Source organism: Pleuronectes platessa, chromosome 7 (genome assembly GCF_947347685.1).
Source record: "Pleuronectes platessa chromosome 7, fPlePla1.1, whole genome shotgun sequence".
NCBI lineage: Eukaryota > Metazoa > Chordata > Actinopteri > Pleuronectiformes > Pleuronectidae > Pleuronectes > Pleuronectes platessa.
In genome coordinates, this window is record NC_070632.1 from 17,134,768 (window position 1) to 17,153,219 (window position 18,452).

The 18,452-nt window shown below is 43.4% G+C and overlaps 1 protein-coding gene across 2 annotated transcripts; it reads left to right on the forward strand.

Moving 5' to 3' along the window:
- Window positions 1-308: 308 nt before the first annotated feature.
- pik3c2g (phosphatidylinositol-4-phosphate 3-kinase catalytic subunit type 2 gamma) lies at window positions 309-17,922 on the forward strand. Of its 2 annotated transcripts, XM_053427655.1 has the most exons (33): window positions 309-466; window positions 884-1,354; window positions 1,462-1,541; window positions 1,626-1,783; window positions 3,099-3,213; window positions 3,325-3,436; window positions 4,455-4,525; window positions 4,696-4,759; window positions 4,867-4,992; window positions 5,893-5,914; window positions 6,197-6,380; window positions 6,497-6,619; window positions 7,260-7,388; window positions 8,138-8,252; window positions 8,351-8,484; window positions 8,616-8,804; window positions 9,569-9,662; window positions 9,813-9,907; window positions 10,039-10,219; window positions 10,359-10,466; window positions 10,903-10,995; window positions 11,209-11,338; window positions 11,443-11,579; window positions 11,680-11,849; window positions 12,152-12,308; window positions 12,407-12,516; window positions 12,613-12,781; window positions 13,677-13,795; window positions 13,946-14,042; window positions 14,135-14,198; window positions 14,323-14,402; window positions 15,257-15,382; window positions 16,178-17,922. In XM_053427655.1, exons 2-33 carry the CDS (start codon window positions 926-928, stop codon window positions 16,328-16,330), a joined length of 4,134 nt encoding a protein of 1,377 aa, XP_053283630.1. In that variant the 5' UTR covers window positions 309-466; window positions 884-925; the 3' UTR covers window positions 16,331-17,922. The 2 variants fall into 2 exon arrangements, with proteins under 2 accessions (XP_053283630.1, XP_053283631.1); XM_053427656.1 differs by lacking the exons at window positions 309-466; window positions 884-1,354; window positions 1,462-1,541 and adding an exon at window positions 2,856-2,902 and having other exon boundaries at window positions 1,759-1,783.
- Window positions 17,923-18,452: the final 530 nt, after the last annotated feature.

Here is an 18,452-nt window from a genome sequence, read left to right on the forward strand (position 1 = left end):
TCTCTTGTTTCTCTGGATTATTTAGTTAAACATATTTAAATAAGGTTATGTCTACTATAACAATGTCAGGCCATGAATACACAATGCTCCTCAGTGTTTGCCTTAGGATGGAGTAATAGCAGGTGTGTGTGTGGGTGTGATTTAATTTGTTTACTAAAATAATGACTATGATAGATCTCTTGTGTTCAGTTTCTATGTGGTTAAAATTTATTTCGGTGCAATTGGATATAAAGAAAAATAAGATTTTCATTGTGTCTTAATAGAAACTCTTGAACAATCACCTACGTGTAATGCTGTGTTTCCTCCAGCAGAGAGAGCATGGCTCTGTGTTTTGGCAGTGGGAGGGGTGAGGAAGCAGATGCAGACCTTTCTAAATGTTGTACTGGTTTAACTTGCTGAGCCTGGTTTCCCGCAGACGCTCTTGGTGTTGACACAGGATGAGACCCCAGCTCGCCGAGCTCTCATGGTGAGTTTCCAACCAACACAACAATCCAGGTGTTTAAGAACTAACCTGAAAATATGAAGTGTGTCCAGTGGATGTAAGAGTCTCAGTTTATTCAATGTTTAAAAGATTGGATTGTAGATTTGGACTGAGCTGTACTTTCATTTAAGCTGTGTGTAAGGTAAAGTACCAGGAAGGTAATAGTGTTAAGTCTTCATGTTTTCTTTGACTTCAGTTTAACTGCTCTAAACTCAATGGCGCGCTCAGGTAGATTTCCTGTTAAGATTTGAAAGCTTGTTTATTATTAGACAAATTCTAAACTCTGAGTCATAAAACAACTCACTGGTCCTGCCTGTGGTGTCCTCAGGGTCATACACTCAAGTGACTGATTCGAATAAAAAGAAGGTGAATAAATGATAATGAATTTTGTGTTTCTTTTAGGACGCATTGAGAGTGTGAAACAATCCAATCCTCTACAATGTGATGGATCCTCCTGACAGGCAAGATGAAACACTCCAGACACAAGGGTCCGACCTCCCCTTGCCTTTGAGAGCGGATCTAGATGAAACCCACATTTACGAGGACCTTGACCAGCTACAGGAAAAGGATGAAGAACCTTTGTGTGAGACCTCCCCTGCTGAGTTTATCCTACTGCCTGAACCTCAACCACAACCTCCGGGTCATCTCTCGGCTGGAGGAACTGGGATCACTGACCAGCACAAGACAACTGGGATTCGACCAGTCCGCAAGCCTCCACCTCCACCCAGAACTAGGCCTCAGCCCTGGTTAGAAGATAGGCAAGACCATGGAGTCCCCCCTGTGCCCCCTAGGACACTCAGAAAGCAGGTTTCCTGTAACCCCCCGAAGCCTGTTCCCAGGCTTATCCGATCCAGGACGGAAATTGACCTTAATGTGAGTATGTGAGGCAAAAAGCTCCTCATCTCCTGAATAATATCACCTAAACAAGAGGTGGTGAGATCATAGAGAGAGCCCTAAGTTTGTTATTACTTTCACATCAGGAGCTCTGGACGATCAGACTTATAGACACTCCACAGGGCAGCACCAGGAGGCTTTCCTCTCTTTGTGAGGCAACGTCCAAGTAAGAGAATGATACCGATCGTACATGTTAGGAGTGGTTTCCATTTCAAACTGGAAACCTGTTTGTCTTTACCATCTCTGGCAGGCTGATGTCACGGCACAAACCCAGTGACGGCGTTCATAACTCGGGCGTGTTGTGGGGTCGAGTGCTGCAGGTCCACCCGGCCCTACTGCAGCAGGTGGAGGTGACGGTCAGCGTGGCCACAGAGTGGGGCACTAACCAGATCCCCCTCCCCACCACAGGTACCATACTCATTTACAAGCCCTTTCAACCTCGCCCAGATCACACCGGTTTTACAAGGGTATAATTTGTGGCTCTCGATGGTGAGAATAGGACATATTTTTGGGTGTTGGTGGAGTATAAGCTCTGCTCAGTGCAGCTGTAGTTCGTTTGATAGTTTTGCAGGATTGGACATAAGTTAAGGTGACAGTTGGGTCTTGACGGAGCACTGCACACTAGACAAGGCTGGAAATTCATGAAATTGTTCTCATTGTCAACACATTTCATGATTCACCAGATCCTTCAGACAAATGTTTTGTTTCCATATCTTGATATAACTTCTACTTCTGAGTGAACTTGTGGTTTTGTCCATAAACTGGTTATTTAAGGGGATATACTCAGTGTCTCACTCTGCTGAGTGCCAATCTAGTATGTAGGGATATTATGTTTGTATTGAATCCTATATCATTGTTTGTCATGTGTGCACATGTCTATTTATAATCATGCAATTTTGGTTCAATACCATCCTTGTGATGACATTTTGGCTGGTCCTCACAGATTCAGTGACCTGTTCGAGGGTTAAAGGGATACTCATTATCTTATCTGCCGATGGAGGGGTGGGCGAAGTGTTCACAAGTCCACAAAACACTCTCAGGGGTAAACAGGGTTAGAGCGACTAGGATCTGGTGACCAAATCTTCAGACATAATAAAACCACAGGAAAACACAACATGCCTCCATACTGCTTGTGTGGTGTCATCCAAGTGTTGGCAAGCCCCAACATTCATATTTGATATCAAACTGCGTAATTGACACCTTGTTATTAGCCTAAATGTCTGTTGATATCTTCCTGTTGAGGTGCATTCAGGGACCGTCTGCTAGCTTAGCCATGTCTGATGTACTTTTAGACTTCAAACGCAGTGTAAATGACCTTGTTTCGAATCTAATATGAATGTCGGGGCATGCAGACATTTGGATGACACCACAGGAGCAGTATGGAGGCATGTTATGTGATTCTGTTTTTTTACGGCTTAATATTTCATCAACAATCACTTTAGTAGTATTGGATTCTGCTCCAACGCTGTTTACCCCTGAGACTTTTCTGGACTCAAACACTTCACCCAACCTTCCATCGGCATAGAGGTGAGTAGATGACGAGTACATTTTCATTTTTAAGGTGAACTATCCCTTTAAGAATTGGTTTCAGGGTTAAGGTTAGGCATTTAGTTGTGATTGTTAAGGTTAAGGTAAGGGGCTAGAGAATGTATTGGGTCAATGAGTGTCCTCACAACTATAGAGAGACGTGTGTGTGGACTCTGAACTCTTGTCTTTTATCCAGTGAACAGGACAGTGAAGAGTCTGATCGATGAAATCTTCCAGCTGCTGGACCTCACTCCCGCCACAAGTGGGCAATACGTTCTAAAGCTGTGTGACTCCGAGGAGTGTCTGCAAAAGTAAGACACTTATCCAGAAACGTATATGTACCATGATGTTGTAGTGTATGATGCTCCACATTCTTTGTACAAATTGGTGCTCTGTGTGTGATTTCTCTGCTCTGTCTGCAGTGAGGAGCTGCTGGGTATGCACGACACTATTCAGATCTACCACAAGCTCAAACTGAAGGTCCCCCTGCGACTGCTCCACGTCAACAACCTCAAACACAGTCTGTCTAGGGATGTAAGTCACTTCAAACTCTGCCTCTGTTCCCACCTACAGTGCAGATCATTAACCAAGAAGGAGTGGCCTGTCTTCAGTCTCGAAACGAAGTCTAATTGTCAGGGCTGTTGTAAAGTCCTCCACCCTGATTCCTTGACTTTGTTCTGTTTACACATAACGTCATGACTGCAGGCACTCAGCCGCAGGAATGAAACACGATAAAGGTGAACCTGATGCGTCCTTTAGAATCAGAGCCTTGAAAATTCAGAACAAACATTCCACTGCTATTTCATGATTCCACATATGTTCAAAAAACAGTCACAGTCCGACATAGCAGCCAGTAAGTTAAAGGGATAGTTCACCCAAAAAGTTCAAATTAACTAATTATCTGCTCACCACTATGCCGATGGAGGGATGGATGAACAGTTTAAGTCCACAGGACACTTTTGGAGTGTCAGGTGTTGCAGCCAAATCCAATACCATTAAAGTAACTGGTGACCAACTCTTCAAACGTAATGAAACAACAGAAAAAAATACACATCATGCCTCCATACTGCTGCTGTGATGTCATCCAAGTGTCCGGAAGCCGCGACATTCTTAAGAAACTCAAAACTGTGTCATTTACACCATGATTTTAGCCTAAAAGTCCTTTTGATATCCTCATCAGAGCCGAGCTAGCACGCAGACAGCTCACAAGCTCTCGCCCAAGTGTACACACGGGTTGTGTGAGCATCCAGTCCTGGACTTTTAGGCTCAAACACGGTGTAAATTCGAGTCGAAATTTGAATGTTGGGGCTTCGAGACATTTGGATGACATCACCAGAGCAGTATGGAGGGATGTTCCTGTTGTTTAAGTAGTAGTCACCATTCACTTCAATTGTATTGGATTTGGCTGCAACACTGTTTACCCCTAAAACTCCATAAGTGTTTTGTGGACTCAAACACTTCACCCACCTCCATCTGCATAGTGGTGAGTAGGTAATGAATGAATTTTCATTTTTCCGTGAACTATCCGTTTAACATGTGTTTCTTCTCTAAGGAGGCAGACCACAGGACCCCGTGCCAGCTGTACCCGTCCCTGCGTCCTGCCTGTCTCTTTGACACCTGCAAGTAAGATGACACACAGTCAGGCATCCCACATCCGCTTTGTACAATGGTGACAGTGACAATGACAGGCTCAGTGGGTCGTGCGTAAACCAACGTCTGTTAGTAGAAAACATGACGGTTGCTCCTTCCACTCTGTCCTGTGTGTGTGTGTCTAATCTTTCCCCCTGTCACAGGTTGAGCCTGCAGGATGTGCTCAGCAGCTACAACAGAGAGGTGACAGAGATCATGAAGAATAAGGTCAGTAAAGACGTGTCATGATGGTCAGGTATATAATTAACCCTCACAAACGTGTATTTATCAGTTTTGGTTATTGATTCTTGGGTGTGATCTGTTCGTGTCTATAGTCTGGGATCAACATCTATGTGCTTTTGGGTCGAGTTTACACCATCACTAATCTACTGTGTGGACTCTCATGTGAGGAGCTGGAGGACGTCACCAGCTGGCTCAACAGACTCGGCAACGCACAGTTGGTAGGATGTTACACACAAACACACATATATGAAGTGGGATCAAGTACAGACGTTCTGTCAGTTGTTTAGCCCTTTTTCTTTTTAGTGGTTTTATTGATCATTTCTTATGCCTCTGCACCAGCGATAGCCAGTGACTGAATGTATTGTGTTTATGGTTGTTTGTACTATTCTTGTAAACATGACATCTCAAATACACCTTGACAGAATCTCCTCAAATGTTGGTCACACATTTAGTTCAACTCAAGAATGAACTGATTGGATTTTGGAAACCAAAGGTTAAGGTCGCTCTGTGAACCCGATATCTCAGGAACACCTTGAGGGAATTTCTTTTAATTTGCTAAAAACATTAACTTGGTTTCAGAGATGATTTGATTAGATAATTTTAGGTCAAAAGACTCTGTGACCCCTTAGAGTCCTTCCTTGCCTTGTGAACATGTTATCTTCACAACGCCTCCAGAGAAGCCTTTCAGATTTTGCTCAAATGTTCACTTAGACAGACAGATTAACTGATTGGATTTGTGTGGTCACAGTGGCCTCAAAACATGTTTTTGGAATCTTAAATGTGATTCTGTCTTTTATGAGTTTCCTCAACCTTGAACCAGTTTTCTCTTGGACAGATTAACGGGTTAGGGTTCAGTGTTCAACGGTCAAATGCCATGGTGACCTAATTAGTCTGGAAAGAAAATCGATGTAGATGAAACTGCACTGATTGGCGGATGCATACAGTGTGGTACTTCTAGGGCAGTAATTCTAGTTTTCTTGCTGTCTGCTGGTTTTTCCACCTTATATGTAAAATACTTTGCCGAGGTATTGTGACTCTATAATGCACCAAAACTGTCATCACCTCATCATTCCACCGAGGAATTTATGAGATGTATTTTCTCCTTTTCTTCTTCACAGAGTCCTGATGAGATTGAAAGTGGTGAGTAACTGTTAATCAACTATATTAGAGTGCCACTGGTTTGTCTGTTTGATATTAACAGTAGAGGTATGGACAGGAGGAGAAAGGGGGGTATGATATGCAAAATAGGTTGCCCAATTAAATCAAATGGAAGAAACTGCTAATATGGTACAACCACTTAACCACTGGGTCACAGTGGGAATGTCCTTGGTGTTTTACCTATAACTGTATTATATTTTAAGTAATATAGGTATTGATAAACTAACCTTTTGATGTGATGTTGGTCTGTGTTCTGAACTGCAGCCGTGCTCATGCTGCGGGCGGCGCTGCTCAGAGTGCTGCAGATCTTTTTTGACAGCTTCCAGTCAGACTTCAGAGGTCAGGAGGTCACCAGCAACCTGCAAACACGTGATGTCGAGGACTCCGGTGACATCTGCCAGTTCAACATCGCTGCTCTCTACAAACTGCAGCTCTCCTGGCTCAACACGTACGTGGTCGCATTACTGATGCGTATGGGTACACACACACAGATACACAAAGATGGACCACACCCCTAATATCGACACCAGGTTTTTGTTGGTTTCTCCTTGTTCTTCTTCATAGGTATGAGCACTTCTCTGTTTCCTGTGAGTTGCTGTACAGAGGAGTGAAGATCTGCGACACCGGCCTTTCCGAACACATCAGCACGGCCTTGTCGTATGGAAACAAGATCCAGTGTAACCGCATGTAAGAGTAAAAGCTGTAAAAGAAATTCTCTTTCCTTGTCTGTGAAGATTCTCAGTACTCCAGGTCATGGTTTATCCAAATGCTAAAGAGAGTCCAGTTGACCCTTTCCTTGTTGCCATTCGTTTTACATTGTGACTGTTAATGAAACTGAAATGGATTAGGACGTATCAGCTTTGCTTTCTGTCCTTGCATCTGAACCAGGCTCTGTTTGTGCAGCTCTATTGTGCACTCACATGTGTGTTCATGTCAAAGAGTTCACATTAAATCCATTGTTTTTCACTCACATTTGAGAACAACAGAAAAAGTTACAAGAGGGGTAGTTCACTGAAAAATGAAAATTCATCAATTCTCTACTCACCACTATGGAGGGGTGGGTGACATGTTTGAGTTCACAAAATGCTTTTGGAGTTTCAGGCCAGTGTTGCAGCCAAATCCAATACAATAGAGTTAAACGATGACCACTTCTTATTGAGTAGATAATGAGTGAATGTAAAAAATGTCTGTGAGCTATCCCATAAAGAGTTTTTACTAAAGAGTTATTATAAGAGTTAATCTAAACCAACAGAGAAAATGATATGAGATAACCTAAACAGAAAGAAGCAGCATGTTAATGGGAGCATGTACATGTGTTTGATTTCAGGATGGTGTTCCCTGTTCCAGTGAAGGAGCTGCCCTATGAGAGCATTTTGACGTTTCACTTCAAAGGCTCAAAGAAAGGAAAGAATCCTGAGCTCCTCGGCTGGGCCGTATTACCTCTTTACACCAACAGGTAAGTTGCCCACTACAGAATCCAGTGTTACAAAGATATCTAACTTCTCATTATGTTGCACTTTGCTTACGTGTTTGACAGTTTCAAGGAGAGTTTTGACAGGATCAGGGGCATTGAAAGATTCCAGCTACCGATTTAGTGAACCTGTCCTTTAAGAACTTTTCAATGAATCCTCCTTGTCTGTTAAATACTCACATTTTTTTTTAAATTACATATAGACCATCTGTCATGGACGGATTACTACCAACCCATTCGGTGCGGCTCTGGAACAATCCATCAATCAATAAAATTGTAATCATAATCACAAATAACAATTTTAAATTCAACTTTAAAAAGAGGAACATCTCAAAACTCCCCAGTGAATAATTTTCACTGGGGAGACTTATTTGTGGTAAAACAAGGCATGGTCTTTGGTTTAAGTAATGACAGATGAAGAAACAATATATTCTCTATTATTATTGTATTTATTATTATATTTTATTAAAAATGTGAATTTGTTATTATCCTGCCTTAATAGTTGGGTTCACTAACAAGTTTGAAATCGCTTTGGGTTTCTGAATTATGTAAGAAACTGAATTAACTGATCTAATTTTGCATATGATTTTAATCTATTTCCGGTAATTCTGCTATTACACATTTACAAGAAAGTGCTGTGGTGACTTTGAAATTATATTGGGCTCATACATTTGATACTGCGCAACAGTTGACACAATAATTAGTGACAGAGGGTGTGTGCTGTGTGTGTGGAGGACTTTGGTAACAGGGACCGTCCTGCTCAGTCTGTCCACGCTGGCCTGGACGCCGGCTCCTCCCTCCCCTGCCCTGTTCGACAGCCACACTCAACCTGTTGGGGTCATACTGCAGGTTAGTAATACTGAACAACTCTGCCCCCTGTTGAGCAAAGCACCACACTACACCACATTACCTGCTCGATACTTCATCCTACGATTGGTCTGCTCCAGCTCGAGTTTCCAAATCAGTGCAAGTGGACCTATCAGAGACCCATCGCACTGCCTGGTTCGGTCATGTTCACGCCGCCATGTGAGGAGCTGCAGAAGAAAATGCTGGACGTCTCGAAGAAGCACTGCCTCTGTTTGTGAGTAGAGGAAAACAACTATCATATGATGATTTTTGACCATATACAGTCTAACTTCTAAAGAGAGAATTCTATTCCCTGAATTTTCTTCTTGCTTTCTGTGTCTCTAACTGTATCATCTCTTGTGTCAGTCTTACAGAAAATGAGAAATCTTTCCTGTGGGAGAAGCGAGACTGTGGAGACAAAGGCAGCACGTTCCTCCACCTGATGCTGGGCGGAGCTCCCCAGTGGAAGCCTGAATACTTGACAGAGATCTATACTGTAGTAGAGAACTGGCCCATTCATCTACCTGAGGAGGCGCTCTTCCTGCTCAGTGACAGGTAGACTGCACTGGCTTCACATGCACAAAATAGACCTGAACTCACTAGAGCACATAGCTCTGACAACAATCCCCCCAATATTAAAGCAAACCTACAGGTGAGGCCACATTATACTTAGGTAGGTTTTTGTGGTAGATACAGATTTTATTGGGTTTTTCATGTTCCATATAAAACATTGAAAACAATCAGGACTTAGAGTGAAAACGTTTCTCCCCCCGAGCCTTCTGCAAGACTCATTGGTAACAAAACACAGAAATACTGAGGTTAAATTTATAGAATTTAGTGACATCCAGAGGTGAAGTTAGATGTTGCAGCTGAATGTCCTAACCCTCACTTCCAAAGATGTAAGTCTTACATAGGTTCTCTTACAATGTAAGAGAACCTATGTTAACCTTCAGTTGGCATAAATCTCAAAAGGTGTTTAGTTAGAGAGGACCTTTTGCCGATGTTAAGATAAAGTATTTAAATATAAAGGGCTTATACTAGGTGTAAAGAAAACAACAATTCATACAATTTAGATTAAACACACTAGTGAAAAGATCAGAAGGATTATTTTAGATATAATTTCAAATTAGGTCTCCTAATAGATCCCTTTCATCTAAAGCTTATACAATGAACCTTTTAATGGTTTATAGCCATATTTGTTACAATATAGCAGCTGAAACACATTTACATCCATAACAGGCAGACCTGTGATCGATATTCATGTCAAACATCACAACCATGATTCATGTTTTCATCGGTCTTTACACGTCTTTTTCCAGTTTTCATGATCAGACTGTGCGGGGAGCTGCGGTTCAGTACTTTGATCAGATATCTGATGGAGAACTGGAGGTGTTTCTGCCTCAGCTGGTCCAGGTAAACACACCCACACCCTCACACACCTCCACATTAACCATATGGTATCTTCTCTAAGTAAATATCTCAGCACGGGACCAAACCATTTGTAGTGTAGGTGTCACACCTTGTTACTTTCCTCAGTGGTGTGATGAATGACATGTCCTGCAGGCTCTGAAGAGTGAGTGGGACTTGGAGGGACCTCTGGTGATGCTGCTGTTGGAGAGATCACTGAGGAACATCCGAATCGCCCAGCAACTCTACTGGTGAGCGACCGAGCGATCATCAATGTCACTGTAATACATTAATATCTTTGCTTTGGTATTAAGTTGTGCGTGTTTTCATGCTCTGTATTTTTTCACTGCTTTTTGAATTTTGTATGTTTCTATGTCGACAGGCTGCTGGAGGATGCTCAGACTGACCCTTACTACCAGAGTTGGTACAATAAGATTCAGGCGGCGCTGTTGCACTGCTGTGGCCGGACACTGAGGCAGGAGCTGGAGCACGAAACCCACCTGGTGTCCGAGCTGGTGCAGGTGGCTGACAGGGTCCGCACCGCTGACAAGTCTCGACGTAAGGTCTGTATTCAGGTCTCTCATCCACCCATTCATGTATGCACTCACCTAATGGCTCATAATCCTCATTGTTTGTGACTGTAACTGTGCAAGTTTAAGATTTAATTTGAATTAGTTTTTTATTTGATGAATTTGTCTGCAGAATGTTTTAAACGCAGAAAAGATGAGGATCGTCAACCTCTTCAAAGACGGGATCAGCTTTGGTCTGCCACTGGATCCTGCCGTCCGTGTGAAGGCGGTGGACGTGGATGTAAGAACTTTACACAACACTTACTATTGTTTGAGATACATTTTAAAGAATGCGATCGCAAATGTGTTCTTTACATTTTCCCTAAATTTCCCTAAACTAAACACATGTCAGTGATAAAATGCCAAATGCCTGCAGGGAAGTATAGGAAGTATTGTGATAGGGCCTCTCTGCTGTATGCAAGTGTTCTTTAGAGGAATGTAAACTACCGATAGATGATGTCATCACAGGTTCTCTGAGACGATTGAATTAAGTATTTTCTTATTTGAGTAAAGGTTCCAGCGCGAATAATACTCCATTACAAGGAAAAGTCCTTAAAGATATCAAATGCTGTGCAAGTCACAAATTCCCTGACAAACTTTATTCATTACTCTTATCACATGCACACTCTGACTCTGTACCATTTCATTGTTTCCTTCTTCTGATGCGTTTCCTCCAGGCCTGTAAGTTCTACAACTCCAACGCTGCTCCTCTGGGGATCACGTTCGTCTGCACCGACCCTCTGGCCAAGAACGTCGGTGTCATCTGCAAGGTTGGTAATCGTCTCGCACCGCCAGACATGTTTCCACCATTGTTCAATAAGTTAGAAATAATATGGTTCTTTATTGTCCAGATTTCCCTTCTTAAGAAAATTTGAATTGGTTACAGAACAGCTTGCTCATACTGCTACTGCCCCATGGAACCTAAACTCTGTTGCTAAGTCAAAGAGCCACATTTTCATCCCTCAGTGCATTGTGTTGTTCAGACTGGAGATAACCTGCGTCAGGACATGCTGGTGCTTCAGATAGTCCGTGTGATGGACAGGCTTTGGCTCCAGGAGGGACTGGACATGCAAATGATCACCTACAAGTGTCTGTCCACAGGCCCAGCTCAGGGTCAGTTAGATCTGTCTGTAAATTAATATTTCCCGTCTAATTTATGCGTGGCTGTGAATTAGTGTTTACCTCACTTCCATGCTTGTGATCTCTGTGTCTGTCAGGTCTGGTGGAAGTGGTTCCGGAGGCAGTGACCCTGGGGAAGATTCATCAGGAGTGGGGTCTGAGTGGGACCCTACGGGAGGACACGCTGGAGAAGTGGTTCCACATGTGGAACAAAACCAAGGAGGACTATGAAAAGGTTTCAAAATATTCTGAATGTGAACTGTTTGCATTGATCCTTCTCTTGAATATTCAGTTTGATGTGCATTGTGTAACATTGCTCCATTGTGTCAATGCAGGCTGTGATGAACTTCATCCACTCGTGTGCAGGCTGGTGCGTGGTCACGTTCATCCTGGGGATCTGTGACCGCCACAACGACAACATCATGTTGAAACCCAGCGGACACATGTTCCACATTGACTTCGGCAAGATTATGGGGAATGCCCAGAAGTTTGGAGCCTTTAAAAGGCAAGTCAATAAAAAGGCAAGCAGCATTGTCAAAGGGAAATGAGTTGCTTGAGTGTTGTAGTTGATAGAATGTGGATTTTCACTGGTTAAATGTGTCTCAAAACGAATTTGAGGCCCTAAAGCAGAGTTTGCGGGGGGGGGGGGGGGGGGTTCTAAAACTGGTAGAAACTATTGTGGGTCATTCATAAGAATATGCATCACATAAACCTGATCCCAGCACCCCATTACTTCTAGCATTCCCTTTTCAAAGACAACAATGAGAATGAACAAGAACCCCCTCCCACTCTATGTTGCAATGATAGGGACCGCTCTCCATTCATCTTTACATCTGAGATGCAGCACTTCATCACAGGCGGGGGGCAGAAGCCTCAGCGCCTGCATCGCTTCGTGGAGCTCTGCTGTGAAGCTTACAACAAAATCAGACGGCGCTCGGCACTGATCCTCAGCCTGTTGGAGCTGGTGAGCACTTTACTGAATAATAACTTCACAGTTCTATCTGAGAATAGATCATGTTTAACATAACAAACCATCACTCATGGCGTGAACGTGGCCACCAGATGCTACATGCTGGAATGCCAGAACTGAAGGACTCTAATGACCTGCAGTACGTCCAGAACAACCTCAGACCTCATGACACCGACCTGGAGGCCACATCCTACTTTACAAAGTAAGTTAACGTGCAACACACAGGGTTTAGATCTGTGGTTTTATTTTTGGTAAGCAAGTTATCAGACACAGTTGTATTTATTGGTGTTTGATGTAGGAAGATCAAGGAGAGCATAGGCTGTTTTGCAGTCAAGTTCAACTTCCTGACGCACAACATGGCCCAAGGGAAGAAGCAAGAACCTCTGCCCAGGGACGGCATCCCCGCTCCCAGCACCAACATCCAAGAAGCTGTCATCCAGGGATACATGGTCAAGGAAAAAGATGTGGTGAGACCACAAAGGGTTGTTTTCCTTTTTACAACAAAATGTCATGAAGATGCTTTAAGACGACAGTCATTTTCCAAACATTCTACTAGGGGGCTGGCAGAGTGAGCTAAGTGTCGACTTGGAAACACAACAAGGTGAAAGAGTTTATGATGTTAATGTCCGACACTGGTAACCATGTGCTTTTAGCAGCAGAATTGTTATGTATCCATGTCCTGCCTCCTGTTTGCTTCACGCAGGCGTCGTTCCTCTTCTGAATGATCCGGACATTTTCCTGTGAATGCATCTGATTCAAATAAGCACCTGTTGTGTTCCTCTTATCTGAAAGGCCAACTCTGACAAATGTGCGGCCCAATTTTCTGGACATTTTCTGGAGTTCGGGCCTGAAAACATTGTCGGACATTTAGCCTCTCTTGTTTTCATCCAATATTCTTAATGTATGCTCAAACAAACAAACATTAAACTGTTGAAAGATGAAACTATCCAAGTTCTTATGTAGAAGTCAGTCTTTGTTTCCTGCTGAAATCTATTTGGCCCCTGAAGTAAATACTAATGTGCAGGTTAGTTCAAATCAAAGTGCTTCACATATAATTGACAATATGAAAATATTTAGTCACTTATTAACTGTATTAAAAGTACATTTTGGGTACACAGTGTGCTTGAACAAGGAAAATTGTATATCATAATATATAATATATATAGATATATAATATGTGGCGTTGCTGAAAGCTATAGAGCTAACAGTATACACGGGATGACTTTAAATTGAGAAATCCTACTTCCACCACTCACGCTGAAGGAGTCATCTGGGAATCAGTTGTTTAAGAACATGGATGGATATCTAAAACCTCAATCCTCTCGCAGCCAGATTGAAAGATGTGTTTTGTTTGACTTGCAGATGTATAGCCTCAGAGTTACCATCGATGATGGTGTTCTGACCAGTGAGAAGACATTCGGCCAGCTCGAGCTGATCCATAAGCAGCTACAGAAATACTTCATTGAATCAATGCTGCCCCAGTAAGTAAAGACAAACAAAAAAAAAACTCATAGATCCAGCTTGCATATCATGACTATTAATATTTGAATTAAACGTTTTCTTTTATCGAGAAATAAATAATAATAAAAAAAATAACTGGACGCATGTCTTCACTCTCTTCTTCCTGAAAGTTTTCCGAGCAGGTATATTCCACCATCCACCACCACCAAGAAGATGTCTCTGCTGAATAAGTACCTGAAACAGCTTTTTGAGGGACCATGCAAGGGAGTGAGTTCCTCGTGTAACGCTCCACATCACTGCTTAATCCCCCCCCCCCCGATATTTACCTGGCTCTAACTTGTTCATCTCTCTCACTGCAGAATGAGTTTGTGTGCAGCTTGTTCCTTGACGGCCCCGGCATAGTCAAGGAAATTGTGACGACGGGTAAGTAGTATTTTTAATGTGAAAGTTCATTCTGCAGTATAATCTAGGGGAACTCTAATAATAATAGTTTATATACATATGCTTTGTTATGATTTTTTGGCACTGAAACTCTGATCTTTTTCAGGAGCCCAGCCTCAGATCCAGCTCTACATTTCTTATGTAAACTCTAAGCTCTCGGTTTTGGTAAAACACCTGAAGAACCTTGTGAGTTTCCTTCACTATGAGAGCTGGTGCACACTTAAAGGGGACATATTATGCCCATTTTACCAGAGTTGATATGGTTCCTTGGGGTCTTAATGAAATGTCTGTTACATATTTTGACAAAATACCACAAGGATCATTTAAAACAGCCCTCCTCAGATGACCTGTTTTGAGTGCTCATCCAAGGCCATGTAGGGAGACTCCCTACATGGGCATGGTGTGACTATGACGTTTATTTCGGTCGTAATCCCATTCAACGCACTCTAGTGTATCATTTCCGACATAGAGGAACCACAACAAATCGCGGGAGTTGTTTATTTCCAGAGTTTTTGGGACGGTAGACATGCCAGATACCCACATTAACGTGTAGAAGCACTACAAAAGTGGAATTCATATGTCCCCTTTGAGGATTATCTGGCTGTTTTTAGATCAGATTTGTCTCCTCCCACTATCGTGGGGCATTCCCTATTAGAATCGACAAACTGAGCAAATCCGCAACTGCCAATGTCAATCAAAACTCCTACAAAAACACACACAAAAGTGCAGCAAGCTGAGGGAATTCATCCCCCTCCATATTTTGTTTTACTTCTGAAGTCACGTTTGCAGGTTTCTGTGAGATATCAAGCCTCTGCAAGTGTGTGGTTTGACTCTCTGGTCAAATCACCTAGGCGTTCTGTCGATTATAATAGTCATTATGTCTGTGGTCTCCAACCTTTTAAAATCGGTTCAGAGTTTAAAATCCTTGAGTGTGCACCAGGCCTTTGCTTCTTATTGCAAATATTGTAAATTGGTTCTCTGTAGAAATACATACTGGTTTGTGCTGAGGAGCAGCTTTTCTCTTTTCTCTTTTTCAACAGAAACATGCAAACGGCTCTAACCCCGACGCCTACGTGGTTATGCGCCTGAGACCGGACCCTCAGCAGCGCTCCAAGAGGAGGACAAAGGTGGTCCGCAACAATGACAACCCCACTTTCAATGAACTGGTACATCACCTTCTCTGCTGTTTTTACCTCATTAACATATGCTTTACTTGAGGAACATGAATGACACTCAGCAGAGCACTTACCTGTGCCGAGGTCCCCTTATTAAACCCCATTTAAATTCACTAGATCCAGATTTTCATTTTGATCTGCTGCCAATTACAAAGACGCATAATTATCAGTCCCCTGAATATGCCTGAGATGCAATGGGTTCTCCCCAAATCTAAAGCACACCCTTTCACCAAGTTTCCTGGTCGTCCGTCCAGTAGTTTCTGTTTAATCCTGCTAACTAACAGACAAAGGTAGGTGATGGTGTGAACGCCATCATCTTTTCTTCAGGAGTTGATGCAGATCAACAACAAAGAGTGATTATTGGACCTAAATTCATCAGATAAATACTACTCTTAATTGATGCTTCTCCTGAACGGGCGTCTGACCAGGCTGCTCTTCGCTAACTCGTTCTTTGATATGAACTCAAAGGTGATAATGTGTCAGGGAAACCTTTTCTCTTTCCTCTTTGGAGGATGTGCTGTCACTCAGCTCACAAACTCAATCTGACTGATGCGTGTAGCGTTCACTTCCATCGTGAGCTCTGCCTGCGGGGCCGCTCTCCTCGATGTGTGAGCGTGATGAGATCTTTGAACGTTAAACCCAGCAGACTCTGACCCAGCAGCTCTGACAGGCTGTTGCATGTTTTATGTGAACCAGAGATTTGAGATAGAAGCCAAACATTGGAGGACACATGCAGAGCCGAGTTGATAGGAGCTGATAACTCAAACATCTGCTTCCTGTTCACAGCTGGAGTACAGCTGTGTTCCACTGCTTTATGGGATGGTGCTGGAAGTGACGGTGAAGAGCAAGAAGACGTTCGTGGCTGCGACCAACATCAGACTGGAGGACAAGTTCCTGGACAAGAAAACATGGTTTCCCCTCGGGAACTGTGCAGTCTGACCCCAGAGCACTGTGCGCCTTCTGCCAGCAGAGGGCGCAGCCACACTGAGGGACAGGATCCAGACTGATGAAGTGTGGGAGATTCACATGAGAGGAGGAAGTGTGCACTGACATTTTTAACTATTTATCTGATGCAACTGAACCTCATTGAACCCTGAGCTCATTGCACTGCCGGTGGATGGAAGACGTTACAAATCTGAGTCACTAGACTCAGCAGGAGAGACTGTTTATTGTGCGAATTATTCAAAAATATTTGATTCTGCTTGTTTTGATGCAGTCTCTGTGATGAAGAAAAGAAACTATTATTTGTATTATTGTACGTGCACTTTAATTTGTACATGCACTTTGTTTTCGTTGTTGTAAATGTGCGTGGTCGAGACTGTCAAGGTGGCAGATTGAGGAGGAGGTGATACATTTGTTGTTGTCATTCCGAGCTGCCTGTCAGTTACCAGACGGAACGTGTTGTTTGTCCCTTTAGGCTGTGACAACTGGGTGTCCTTGACCAGTGGCAGGGGTGAGGAGAGAGGGGTGAGGAGTGTGTGGATGTGTGGATATGTGTGTGAGCAGGATGATAACACTGCCTCTCTGGCCTGAAGGGTTGACTTAACACCCCCCCCCCCCCCCCCCTCTCTCTCTCCATCCTTTGTCTTATCCATCAGTGGCGTCCAGACACAGTTATTCACATGCATGCACAAACATGCAGAGGCAGATGTTCACATGCCTGTACAAATATCCAGAAAAAAGCACACACATATACACACACACACACACACACACACACACACACACACACACACACACACACACACACACACACACACACACACACACACACACACACACACACATCCAGATGGCCTCTTTCAAGGCTGAGGCAGGTCTAAATGCCATCCTCCTCCTGACAGGTCTAATGACCCGTGCTCTCCTCCTCCTCCTCCTCATAACGTTACTCAGTGATGAACGCAGGTAGAAATAGACGCCCCTGCACTGGATTTGGCTCAATAATGTATATACCTCTGTCAAAGCTATTTATATTATTCCCTGTTGGCTCTCGCACAGGGCGACTGGCTCGGAACAGAAAACACTGGCTGCTACTCGCTCTTCGGAATGTTCACGGAGTGTGGATGTATCCCGGTGTGACTCATCAATTTCCGCCTCAAAGCTGCTGTAACTGATTCTGCACGTGCGTTACCACTGATCTCAACAAGTTTGCATTGGCCTTCACAAACATTAACTTCATCTGTAGACAAAAAACACCCGTTGTATAACGATGCGTTCAATGACCAGTATAAGCCGTGTGTGTGTGCGTGTGAGAGAGAGAGAGAGAGAGAGACACTAATGAACCATTAATGCGACACCCCCGGTGGTCGTGACTGGCTGCTGTCCGCTCAGAGGACATTACATACCGGTGTTTATGGTGGCCACAGCCCACAGCCTCCGGGGGTAACTCCTTGTGGCCTCTAGCTCATCAATGTTCACACAAGTCTTCATAATTTCTTTACCTGAGGACTAACACCAGTTGCTTCTAAATTTTGCATCTTCCGCCCAAAAACAAAGTCAATGTGCAACAGGATAAATACAGATTTCGTGTCTATTGTGTCATTTGCGTCTATCGCTGGAGTCGACATATTTGAACTAGAGTGAAACATTTGCATGACGTGATGTCAGGAGAGCCAAGAGTCAGGTCCTGGCACCAATAGGAGCTAGTGGTTGATCAAACCACCCACCGTCATCCAGACACAGCTCCTGGAGGAGAGGGTGACATTTCCGGAGCTGTGTGCCTCCTGATGGTCTTATGGAGCCAAACACAATGGCACTGGCTTCACAGGTACATCACATCAACTGTAGTTAGTCCGGCCAGTAGTGCTCCTCTCCTCTTGTCCGGCACATGTACACCTGTAGTTAGAGGTGTCTGCTTGTTATTTGATCACAGAAACCACACACTTTTCTTTTTCCAAAACACAGAGCCCGGACTGTTTATTTTTTCCCAGCACACACACCGCATGTACAGCTAGTGGAGGTGTGAGGTGCTATTATCAGAATTTGACAAATTAATATCACTTACCCCAGCTTTAATGTAAAATGTATTCTTTTGGAACCTGAAAGCATCACCATATCATGG

Coding starts and splice junctions, on each gene's coding strand:
- pik3c2g (XM_053427655.1), top strand. CDS start 926: ATGGATCCTCCTGACAGGCAAGATGAAACACTCCAGACACAAGGGTCC. Junction 5,915..6,196: donor TCCTGATGAGATTGAAAGTG/GTGAGTAACTGT, acceptor TCTGAACTGCAG/CCGTGCTCATGCTGCGGGCG. Junction 14,403..15,256: donor TAAAACACCTGAAGAACCTT/GTGAGTTTCCTT, acceptor CTTTTTCAACAG/AAACATGCAAACGGCTCTAA.